The sequence below is a fragment of the Schistocerca piceifrons genome, chromosome X (genome assembly GCF_021461385.2).
Source record: "Schistocerca piceifrons isolate TAMUIC-IGC-003096 chromosome X, iqSchPice1.1, whole genome shotgun sequence".
NCBI classification, from domain to species: Eukaryota; Metazoa; Arthropoda; class Insecta; order Orthoptera; family Acrididae; genus Schistocerca; species Schistocerca piceifrons.
Window position 1 is genome coordinate 307,734,521 of NC_060149.1, and position 13,325 is coordinate 307,747,845.

Consider the following 13,325-nt stretch of genomic DNA (forward strand, 5'->3'; position numbering starts at 1 on the left):
TGTCATTAATTATGCTTACATGATCTTTAAAATCTAATGTATAATAAAGTTTGCATTTGCAAACACTGCCAGGTGCTTCTCATGATCCATCGATAAATCTTCCATGTAATGCCTGGTAATTGTTACAGTTTTAAATTTGTTGCTATAAAACTCAGGATTAATATTAAATATCTTAACACTTGCCATTTTTAACACTAGAAACAGAGAAATAAAACTGCAAAAGCGAAATCACACACTACAGATGTTCACAACAGAGCATTTGTTGTCAGATTCATTGCAGAACATCTAGAGCAGTTTCCCATACCCATCATTGATAAACAGTCTGAACAATGTAATGCATGGCAGAGAGTACAAGATTAGTCTGGGAATGATTCAACAGTAGTTGCATCCATTAACTGGTGAACCATAATATGTTCAGTGTACTGAATGCTGTACATTGCCAAATTTGTGGTATCTCAGTTTATAACCATCTGTATTTCATACATGTACCACAGTATCATGGTTGTTGATCACAAGATATAAATCCTATTTTTTTGTAACCTGCAATAGGATTGGAAATTGGTTTGTAGCTTGTGGTCTAGTGGTTAGCATTGCTGCCTCTGGATCACAGGGTCCCGGGTTCAATTCCCAGCCAGGTCAGGGATTTTCTATGCCTGGGGACTTGCTGTTTGTGTTGTCCTCATAATTTCACCATCATCATTTGGGGAAAATAGTAAGACGGGACTGTGAAAAGATTGGGGATTTGTACAGGTGCTGATAACCGCATCGTTGAGTACCCCACAAACCAGTCATCATCATCATCATCAACAACATCATTAGGATTGGAAATAAAATAAATGTGAATCTGAGGAAGGATTTTTCTTTTTGTACAGACTTACATGTATTGACTATTTTTCAATATAATCTCTATCATGATTGAGACATGCTGTAATAGTGCACCACCTTTTCTATCCCCTCTGAAACAGTTTATCTTGTCACCTGTATGGACCAACAGAAGTAAAATTCCTGTGATTACAGGTGTGGATGTTAGAATAAATACCTTACTCAGACAGACTGTTTTAAAAAAGGTAAGTAAATATAGTGCTGCATACAAAAAATTTTGTTTCAATAAGTATGGTGGGTTAGAATGTTAGAGGACAGCTAAACAAAGTTGACTAGCTTTTTGTGCTATTCTGAACATTGAAGGCCATAAACTTTCAACCTTTCCTGTAGCGAAAATTTAGAGAAAGTAGTCGTAGTCATGTGATCTTCAGATGTTTCTAGAAAAATTTGATTCGTTATTATGCCACCTATCAGATAAAAGATGCAATTTATTATCTGGTGTGATTTTAATAATTATTTTGTTAAGGATTAGGTAAATGATGCGGTAATGTTATTTAACATTTATAACCTGGATTCTGTTCTTGAGTTTTCCACCAGAATTGCGTAGGACAGCAGAGTGCTAAAAGACAACATATTTGTTGGTGAACCTTCATTCAATTGTATAACTGTATATCCAGCTGTGAATGGCCTCTGTGGTCATGATGCACATCTAACCATATTTAATAACTTGCCTAATCACAATAAAGTGGCGTCATGTAAAACAGAATGATTAAACAAAAGACCATGTAAAGTTCCAAGGCAGCCTTACAGGAAATTGAAGTGATGTGTATAATTTGATATATGTCCTTTCTAAATTTGATAGATTTCTATGAGTCTTTAACAGCTACTTTACAAAAAAAGAAACAAAAAACACGATAAAGTATGGAATTAATAAGGCATTTAAAAAGTGGTGCGTCACAGAAGGTTTTAACAATGTTGAATATGTGCAGGGGGAAAAGGATAATTGTATGAAATTGTTCTACAACAAGCAAAGATATAGATTTAATGCCATATTATAAGAAATGCTGTTTGATCTAAGAAATGCTGTTTGATCATAAAGAAAACGATCAAAATTTAAAATCGTGTCTGGTCATAGTAAAACTTCATTAGAGATGCAAAAGAAGGCATTTAACCTATTCAGCTCTATATAAGGTCGAAATTAGTAATTCAGACAATAGAAATAAATATCTGTAGGAAATGTTAAAGGAAAAATGAGAAGATCATTTAGATAATGTGATTTTTAAGATAGAGTCTGAATAGTAAGTGATAGCAGTCAAGTAACAAAAATATTTGGTAACCAACTCATGGGTGTGGCTCAGGAGATTGATGTGGACAGTTCAAGAGATAAGACAATAGAATACTTGCTGGAAGCAGTGTCACAAATATGCAACTAAATTACAAATGCTTCAAGATCTGCCAAAGAAGTTAAGAATATAATTACCTTGTTCAAAGGCAAAAACTCCCAAAGATTTATTGATACCCGAGTAACTTACTAAAATCCTGGTCTTCACAGTATTTGTTATACATAAAAGATCTGTTGTCATATGTCAAAAAAATGAGAAATGGATCTCTTTCCTGACCATGTGATTATTATAATCAAACCTAATGGAGAAATTTCAACATTAAAAGTATAAATAAAATTTTTCTTGAAAAATGGGTTTTCTGCAAGTGGACTGTCATTGTTGTTTGTTGTGTTGTGGTCTTCAGTCCTGAGACTGGTTTGCTGCAGCTCTCCATGCTACTCTATCCTGTGCAAGCTTCATCGTCTCCCAGTACCTACTGCAACCTACATCCTTCTGAATCTGTTTAGTGTATTCGTCTCTTGGTCGCTCTCTACGATTTTTACCCTCCATGCTGCCCTCCAATACTAAATTGGTGATCCCTTGATGCCTCAGAACATGTCCTACCAACTGGTCCCTTCTAGTTAAGTTGTGCCACAAACTTATCTTCTCCCCAATCCTATTCAATACCTCCTCATACCCATATAATCTTCAGCATTCTTCTGTAGCACCACATTTCAAAAGCTTCTATTCTCTTCTTGTCCAAACTAGTTATCATCCATGTTTCACTTCCATACTTGGCTACGCTCCATACAAATACTTTCAGAAACGACTTCCTGACACCTAAATCAATACTCGATGTTAACAAATTTCTCTTCTTCAGAATCGCTTCCCTTGCCATTGCCAGTCTACATTTGATATCCTCTCTAGTTTGACCATTATCAGTTATTTTGCTCCCCAAATAGCAAAACTCCTTTACTACTTTAAGTGTCTCATTTCCTAATCTAATTCCCTCAGCATCACCCGACTTAATTCGACTACATTCCAGTATCCTCGTTTTGCTTTTGTTGATGTTCGTCTTATACCCTCCTTTCATGACACTGTCCATTCCATTCAACTGCTCTTCCAAGTCCTTTGCTGTCTCTGACAGAATTACAATGTCATCGGCGAACCTCCAAGTTTTTATTTCTTCTCCCTGGATTTTAATACCTACTCCGAACTTTTCTTTTGTTTCCTTCATTGCTTGCTCCATATACAGATTGAATAACATCGGGATAGGCTATAACCCTGTCTTCACTCCCTTCCCAGCCACAGCTTCCCTTTCCTGCCCCTCGACTCTTATAACTGCCATCTGGTTTCTGTACAAATTGTAAATAGCCTTTCACTCCCGGTATTTTACCCGTGCCACCTTCAGAGAGTATTCCAGTCAACATTGTCAAAAGCTTTCTCTCAGCCTACAAATGCTAGAAATGTAGGTTTGCCTTTCCTTAATCTAGCTTCTAATATAAGTCGTAGGGTCAGTATTGCCTCACGTGTTCCAACATTTCTACGGAATCCAAACTGATCTTCCCCGAGATCAGCTTCTACCAGTTTTTCCATTCGTCTGTAGAGAATACACGTTAGTATTTTGCATCCGTGACTTATCAGACTAATTGTTCGGTAATTTTCACATCTGTCAGCACCTGCTTTCTTTGGAATTGGAATTATTATATTCTTCCTGAAGTCTGAGGGTATTTCGCCTGTCTCATACATCTTGCTCACCAGATGGTAGAGTTTTGTCAGGACTGGCTCTCCCAAGGCCGTCAGTAGTTCTAATGGAATGTTGTCTACTCCCGGGGCCTTGTTTCGACTCAGGTCTTTCAGTGCTCTGTCAAGCTCTTCACGCAGTATCGTATCTCCCATTTCATCTTCATCTATATCCTCTTCCATTTCCATAATATTGTCCCCAAGTACATTGCCCTTGTATAGGCCCTCTATATACTCCCTCCACCTTTCTGCTTTCCCTTCTTTGCTTAGAACTGGGTTTCCATCTGAGCTCTTGATATGATCTGTTCTCCAAAGGTCTCTTTAATTTTCCTGTACGCAGTATCTATCTTACCCCTAGTGAGATAACCCTCTACATCCTTACATTTGTCCTCTATCCATCCCTGCTTAGCCATTTTGCACTTCCTGTCGATCTTGTTTTTGAGACGTTTGTATTCCTTTTTGCCTGCTTCATTTACTGCATTTTTATATTTTCTCTTTTCATCAATTAAATTCAGTATTTCTTCTGTTACCCAAGGATTTCTACTAGCCCTCGTCTTTTTACCTACTATGTCCTCTGCTGCCTTCACTATTTCATTCCTCAAAGCTACCCATTCTTCTTCTACTGTGCTTCTTTCCCCCATTCCTGTCAATTGTTCCCTTATGCTGTCCCTGAAACTCTGTGCAACCTCTGGTTTAGTCAGTTTATCCAGGTCCCATCTCCTTAAATTCCCACCTTTTTGCAGTTTCTTCAGTTTTAATCCTCGGTTCATAACCAATAGATTGTGATCAGAGTCCACATCTGCCCCTGGAAATGTCTTGCAATTTAAAACCTGGTTCCTAAATCTCTGTCTTACCATTATGTAATCTATCTGAAACCTGTCAGTATCTCCAGGCTTCTTCCATGTATACAACCTTCTTTCATGATTCTTGAACCAAGTGTTAACTATGATTAAGTTGTACTCTGTGCAAAATTCTATCAGGTGGCTTCCTCTTTCATTTCTTAGCCCCAATCCATATTCATCTACTACGTTTCCTTCTCTCCCTTTTCCTACTACCGAATTCCAGTCACCCATGACTATTAAATTTTCGTCTCCCTTGACTATCTGAATAATTTCTTTTATTTCATCATACATTTCTTCAATTACTTCGTCATCTGCAGAGCTAGTTGGCATATAAACTTGTACTACTGTAGTAGGCATGGGCTTCGTGTCAATAACGCATTCACTATGCTGTTTGTAGTAGCTTACCCGCACTCCTATTTTTTTTATCCATTATTAAGCCGACTCCTGCATTACCCCTATTTGATTTTGTATTTATAACCCTGTATTCACCTGACCAAAAGTCTTGTTCCTCCTGCCACCGAACTTCACTAATTCCCACTATATCTAACTTTAACCTATCCATTTCCCTTTTTAAATTTTCTAACCTACCTGCCCGATTAAGGGATCTGACATTCCACGCTCCGATCCGTAGAACGCCAGTTTTCTTTCTCCTGATAACGACGTCCTCTTGAGTAGTCCCCGCCCGGAGATCCAAATGGGGGACTATTTAACCTCCGGAATATTTTACCCAAGAGGACGCCATCATCGTTTAATCATACAGTAAAGCTGCATGCCCTCAGGAAAAATTACAGCCATAGTTTCCCCTTGCTTTCAGCCGTTCGCAGTACCAGCACAGCAAGGCTTGTTTGGTTAATGTTACAAGGCCAGATCAGTCAATCATCCAGACTGTTGCCCCGCCCCTGCAACAACTGAAAAGGCTGCTGCCCCTCTTCAGGAACCACACGTTTGTCTAGCCTCTCAATAGGTACCCCTCCATTGTGGTTGCACCTACAGTACGGCTATCTGTATCGCTGAGGCACGCAAGCCTCCCCACCAACGGCAAGGTCCATGGTTCTTGGGGGGGGGGGGGGGGGGGGGGGGGGGGGACGACTGTCATTAAAATTGTATAATATGTGATCCATGGAATTCTGTACTTCGTGGGCATTTATATTGATAAAAACCTTAACTGCAAGTTATGTGTTATAGGTCTTAACACATTGCATACCGGCTGCCCAGTTGTCCGTAATTTTCATGAGACGTGCGCAGAATGAGTGTGCCATCTTTATTTGAACATAGCTGCACTTACCAGTGTCTGATGCTGATGAAACTTGGAAGACATGTTTGTATGATGTTCTAATATTCTTGAAAGGTGTGATACCTCTGGAAACACATGCCTTTACATAACGGTATTTGACAAAACTGGCAGTAGTGTCCTGTTTCACTTCCTTTACGATGTGCTGCACAAACTCTGTGAGGTCATGCTGGAAATTTCTTTTTTCCACTTCCCACAATAGTCTGAATAGTATGTTATTTCATGTTCCCTAACAATCGACCAGGTGGATCCTTAGCAGGTGCTCGTTTTGTAGGTCAGATTGCTTCAGTTTCTTCCACAGTTGTGGCACCAACTTGTTGATCACTTGTCTAGGCTCTTGCAACTTCTTTTAGGAACATTTTATATATTTTTTGTTTATCTGGATTTATGTTTCTGTATGCTTTGTATGTGTTACACAAAGCACAATTGATTAGAAACAAAACTACTTTCTTTGTCAATTTTTTGGTTTTAAGCATTCTCCCACAATATGAAATATATTGATCAGCTCTATCCATGCCTTTCTTAAATTTTTTGTACATCACAATACATTTTGGTTTTCTGTACAATTTCCCCTTGCTGTAGGTTTTTTGTCCCCCCTCCCCTCCCCGCCCTTCACGTGTATGTACGCATTGTGGATTGTTTTATCATTCTCACCTCCCTTATATCTTTCCACACCTGCAGCAAAATGTCACCTTGTCTTTGAAATGTAGTGTCACCTTTCTTTAACGATATGGCTTCTGTTTGTAGACATTGAGGTAGACCTCTGTTGATTTGTATTGTACGACAAACTCTTGTTTTACTTTCTGGAAGTGTTTTAGCAATAGCTTACTATTGTAATAATTTTCTTGATAAACATGGTACCACATGCCAATGTGAGGTGAAAGTACAGAGAGAATAGTGTCTTGAAGCTTTTTCTATTTCCCCAGTGTGTATTTCTAGATTTGAGATATAGCCACTTACACTTTCACAAACCGTACGAACAAGCAAACCATATCTGATAAGTTTTTCTGTATTATATGTCCATGATGTCATTGATTCATCAAGAGAAATCTCCTGTTCAGGTTTCTATACGGTCTTAAATTTATCTTGATGGTAACTTAAGCACAGGTTCAATTTCGTAGAGAGTGTTTTCCTGACCATTCTGTAAGGAATTGTCGTTGAAAAGTCACAATTTCCATATCTGCTCAAATCAGTTTCTGTTCATTAGCTTGCCAAAAATTGGTGTCTCTATTAGAGGATCTATTGACCAGTAGTCCTTCAGATAACCTGTTGGCTTGTTGCTGCATTTATTCAATTAGTTACAGTTATATACTAACCAATATGTTCCACGTGATAGAGAGATATCACAGTTATGATCCATGGAACATGTAAATAAATAAATAAGAAAAAGTGCTCTGCAATTTCTCAGGGCATAATGTTGCAAAGAAATATGAAATGGAACGAGCACGTGAGAACTGTGGTAGGGATGGTGGATGGTGAATGGTTGACTTAGTTTTATTGGGAGAATTTTAGGAAAGAATGGTTCACCTGTAAAGGAGACCACATATGGGACACTGGTGCAACCTAGTCTTGAGTACTGCTCGAATGTTTGGGATTCGTATCAGGTTGGATCGAAGGCAGACATCGAAGCTATTCAGAGGCAGGCAGCTAGATTTGTTACTTGTAGGTTCAGGCAACACGTGTTACAGAGATGCTTCAGGCATTCAAATGGGAATCCCTGGATGGAAGGCGACATTCTTTTCGAGAATTTAGAGAACCAGCATTTGAAGCTGACTGCCAAATGATTCTACTGCTACCAACATACACCGCGAAGAAGGACCACGAAGCTAAGATATGAGAAATGAGGGCACATATGGAGGTATATAAGCAGTCATTCTTCCTTCACTCTATTTGCAAGTGGAACAGGAAAATAAATGACTAGAAGTAGTACAGGATACCCTCTGCCATTCACAATATGGAGGCTTGCGGAGTATCGATGTAAATGTAGATTTGTGAAAGGTAGCACGACTTCACGCCAATGAGGATAACAGGGATATTATTGCTATGACTGACTATTACCGCCTTCAGATATGGGGGAGATAGTGTAACGGAAGAGGCTCTAGTTTGATGGTATTCTGTTTTTGAGGCATTGTTAAGTCTACACAGATCCATTCAAAACAAACAGGTAGGCTACTGTAATTCTCTGTCATTCAGCTGCCCAACTTTGTGCATGTACATCAACAAGTTCATTGAGTCAATTGGAAGTAATAGATCACTCTACCTATTACTTTAAGATTTATGTGACTTAAATTATTTTCTTGAAATGGAATAATAGTCTACGCAGATGAGGAATTGCAGGGCACAGTGATATCGTGACGTGACAGATTGGTGGCAATCTTTCTGCAGAGGGGATAGGGAAACTGTTACACCATTGTGACAAATATCTGTCACCATAGCAATATTCATGTAATATTTACTTATAACCCTTTCTGATATGTGAAACTGAATGGAAAAGAATAGCCTTTGTATGTGGTTTTAGAATTGTATCATTGCAGAAGTAAGACTGTGTGGTAACAGGTGTAGGAGGGGCATTGAAATAAGTAATCCGTATTGTAAAATATCGAAACAGGAAGAGACATCTTGTATACTAAGACACTGCTTGCTATCAACCCTGATAATGAAGAAAGGCTACAATTGAAATTTTTACTGCACACAATAATTCATAGATATCATTTGTAATATATGCATTGGTTTCCATAAATGAAAGAAAAATCATAAAATTGATAACTTAAATATTTATTTTCAGATGTGATGAAACTTGGCCGTGTGTAGTACAAAATCAGCAAAACATGAAAAAATTTTTATCTTGTAGTATATTTCAAATATGCAAAATGGATGTGCCAGTGATATACCACAAGGAACATCAGTACAGATTGTGATTATTCAGGGCAACAATACACCAAATACAATGATGTATGTTGCTGTTACTGGTGGTACCTGTGAGCACCAAGGGAAGTGAATGTAGTTGTACTAGCTAACTTATATTCAACACATCAAGAATGTGGAGAGGACTTTGAGTAGCAGTATGCCTCTTTAGAGTATATTATGTGCAATTCAGGTCAAGACGTTGAGTTCGTAGCTACATGTGCAGAATAATTGCTGTTAGGAGTATTTATGAGATGAACTGTGTGTGATTGAGTATTCTGACCCAATAGAAAATAAGTTATAATTAACTGCTGTGGTGTAAATACCTAAGCTTGAAGAAAGCCCTCTCACAGTGATAATTCTACATAGAAAAAATGAATATCTGTGCATCTACTTTAAAAGACATTCCTTTTGCATGTTTGGTACATGATACAGAGCAAGATAGTTCAGTGGATAAGGCACTACACTCACATTTGGGAAGAGCATGATCCAGATCTCAATCTGGCCATCCAAATTTAGTTTTCCTATAATTTCCTGAAATATGCACCTAAATAATGGACTAGTTTGTTTGAAGTAACCACAGCTGATTTATGTACCCCACTGATGTCCAGTTGTTTGTGTTTCACCTCAAATGACCTTAGTGTTGCCAAGGTGCTGAACAGTATCCTCCCTTGTTGCCTTTTCAGGTGAGTAATATTCATGTAATATTTACTTATATCCCTTTCTGATATGTGAAACTGAATGGAAATCCGTGAGCACATTTTCTTGATGATAAACCTGTGGTCTGGAATTTTTGCCACAGGATGAACATTTAACCAACCGGCCAAGTTAGTGAGCAAAGCTAGTGAGGTTAGAAGATACCCGAGATCATGTCAGTTACTGCTGTATATTATTGAGGGATCATTATTTTGTGATTTTTCTCTAATTTATGGAAAGCAGTATATTTTAACCTTTTAATTTCATCTTCATATGATATTGAGGTATATTACTTTGTATAGTTTAGAAAATATCTTTCACATGGATGACATGTGGAGTTTATTTTTATAAGTCACTATTAGTTATACCTGTTGGTATAACTACCTAACATCTGACATTGTTTCATTGTGTGTAATCAATTAAAATGTCAGTTTATGAGAAACAATCTTTTTATTTATCAGGAGTGGGTCAGAGATCTATGAAAGACTTCCTACAGATGCATCATTGGCAGATGATCTGAATGAACCTTTGTCATCAACATTCCCAGAAGACCGTTTACTTAGCCCTAGTGATGACAGTGAGATCTATTCCCATGTAGATATGTATGGAAGAGACAATGAACCTCTCCTTAAATCAAGAGAGACGAAGAATGCAGATAAATTGCAACAAGGTTAGTCAATCTACTACCTAATATAACAGCTCATGATGTATTGCCTAATTTATAGTTTTTAAATGAGTTAACTTATTTGTTTGTTTAATGAGCACAGCATGTGTTTGATGGTTGTAGGATTTTAAGTAATGTTGGTGGAGCAGTGAAATGTAGACATTGTGAATGAGTTAATTTACTCTGTAAATGGCAGCAACTCTGCAGCAAACAATTTAATTTTTGTTCATAGAGGTAGGCACTGACATTATCTGCACAAGCAATAAGTATGTATGGCGTAAACTGAAGTGCACATTATTGTTGTTATTGTTATTATTGTTATTATTATTATTATTATTATTATTATTATTATTATTCCAGTACTTTAAACATAGCTGCGCTACAGCAATGGTTCCACGTAAATCAGACTAAGAACAGCCGACCAGTTGCAAAGGATAAAGTAATCTTTACCTAGGTTTCAATAGATATAAATCTATCTTCTTCAGAAGACGGCCTGGGGACAATGAACATCGTGATATATATTAAGGTATGAAACATGAGTCAAGAATAAAGTTTAACATATATTAGGAAAATATTGTATTACAAGATGTGAGAAAGATTCTTGGTACTTACAGTATTATAACAACATGAAGTGATATGTCCTTATCATTTAGGCAAACATCTGCATAGTTACATTATTCATATAAAATATAGCCCTGACAACAGGGTTTGTCAAACAAATAAAATAGGTACATAGAAGTTGCAGAGCCCCTAAGCGACTGAGTAAAATCGGCCAGCGTAGTAGCACAGCAGCCAGGGCAGGTGGCGCTCATGTCGCGAACTATGTGCCAATAGGCATACTGAAGTAACATTTGAAACATCAATATTAAATGCGTTCTTAAATAGAGTGATAATAAATAAATTGGCAAGCATTTAACACTCCCGTTATGACATTGTGGGAGGTATAGGAACAATAACGTAGATACATACATCAAAAAGACAGGTGGCGCTTCCGCCGTGAGTTACATGCAGTGGTCTATTTTACTCAGTCGCTTAGGCGCTCTGCAACTTCTATGTACCTATTTTATTTGTTTGACAAACCCTGTTGTCAGGGCTATATTTTATATGATTAATGTAACTATGCAGATGTTTGCCTAAACGATAAGGACATATCACTTCATGTTGTTATAATACTGTAAGTACCAAGAATCTTTCTCACATCTTGTAATACAATATTTTCCTAATATATGTTAAACTTTATTCTTGACTCATGTTTCATACCTTAATACACTCCTGGAAATGGAAAAAAGAACACGTTGACACCGGTGTGTCAGACCCACCATACTTGCTCCGGACACTGCGAGAGGGCTGTACAAGCAATGATCACACGCACGGCACAGCGGACACACCAGGAACCGCGGTGTTGGCCGTCGAATGGCGCTAGCTGCGCAGCATTTGTGCACCGCCGCCATCAATGTCAGCCAGTTTGCTGTGGCATACGGAGCTCCATCGCAGTCTTTAACACTGGTAGCATGCCGCGACAGCGTGGACGTGAACCGTATGTGCAGTTGACGGACTTTGAGCGAGGGCGTATAGTGGGCATGCGGGAGGCCAGGTGGACGTACCGCCGAATTGCTCAACACGTGGGGCGTGAGGTCTCCACAGTACATCGATGTTGTCGCCAGTGGTCGGCGGAAGGTGCACGTGCCCGTCGACCTGGGACCGGACCGCAGCGATGCACGGATGCACGCCAAGACCGTAGGATCCTACGCAGTGCCGTAGGGGACCGCACCGCCACTTCCCAGCAAATTAGGGACACTGTTGCTCCTGGGGTATCGGCGAGGACCATTCGCAACCGTCTCCATGAAGCTGGGCTACGGTCCCGCACACCGTTAGGCCGTCTTCCGCTCACGCCCCAACATCGTGCAGCCCGCCTCCAGTGGTGTCGCGACAGGCGTGAATGGAGGGACGAATGGAGACGTGTCGTCTTCAGCGATGAGAGTCGCTTCTGCCTTGGTGCCAATGATGGTCGTATGCGTGTTTGGCGCCGTGCAGGTGAGCACCACAATCAGGATTGCATACGACCGAGGCACACAGGGCCAACACCCGGCATCATGGTGTGGGGAGCGATCTCCTACACTGGCCGTACACCACTGGTGATCGTCGAGGGGACACTGAATAGTGCACGGTACATCCAAACCGTCATCGAACCCATCGTTCTACCATTCCTAGACCGTCAAGGGAACTTGCTGTTCCGACAGGACAATGCACGTCCGCATGTATCCCGTGCCACCCAACGTGCTCTAGAAGGTGTAAGTCAACTACCCTGGCCAGCAAGATTTCCGGATCTGTCCCCCATTGAGCATGTTTGGGACTGGATGAAGCGTCGTCTCACGCGGTCTGCACGTCCAGCACGAACGCTGGTCCAACTGAGGCGCCAGGTGGAAATGGCATGGCAAGCCGTTCCACAGGACTACATCCAGCATCTCTACGATCGTCTCCATGGGAGAATAGCAGCCTGCATTGCTGCGAAAGATGGATATACACTGTACTAGTGCCGACATTGTGCATGCTCTGTTGCCTGTGTCTATGTGCCTGTGGTTCTGTCAGTGTGATCATGTGATGTATCTGACCCCAGGAATGTGTCAATAAAGTTTCCCCTTCCTGGGACAATGAATTCACGGTGTTCTTATTTCAATTTCCAGGAGTGTATATATCACGATGTTCATTGTCCCCAGGCCGTCTTCTGAAGAAGATAGATTTATATCTTTTGAAACCTAGGTAAAGATTACTTTATCCTTTGCAACTGGTCGGCTGTTCTTAGTCTGATTTACGTGGAACCATTGCTGTAGCGCAGCTATGTTTAAAGTACTGAAATTCTTGCCTGCCGAGGTATCAAAAGCTGCATCCAGGTATATGGACATCAAATTAAAAATTGTGAAAGCAGGTATGGCTATTGACTTTAATCACCAGTGCCTACAGAAAGACATTATCCCTGATTATGTGAAGGCGTACGTAAATTTTAAACAGTGTAACAGGGTGCCTTCTATTAAAAATAAGCT

The 13,325-nt window shown here is 39.6% G+C and overlaps 1 protein-coding gene across 4 annotated transcripts in view; it reads left to right on the forward strand.

Annotated features, from left to right (window-relative positions):
- Nucleotides 1-13,325, forward strand: part of LOC124721237 (rho GTPase-activating protein 190) — a 301,992-nt gene that overhangs the window by 136,172 nt on the left and 152,495 nt on the right. For all 4 annotated transcript variants that reach the window (XM_047246094.1, XM_047246095.1, XM_047246096.1 and 1 more), the window contains exon 17: nt 10,082-10,290. In XM_047246094.1, coding sequence (XP_047102050.1) covers nt 10,082-10,290 — 209 coding nt within the window. The remainder of the gene's footprint in view (nt 1-10,081; nt 10,291-13,325) is intronic.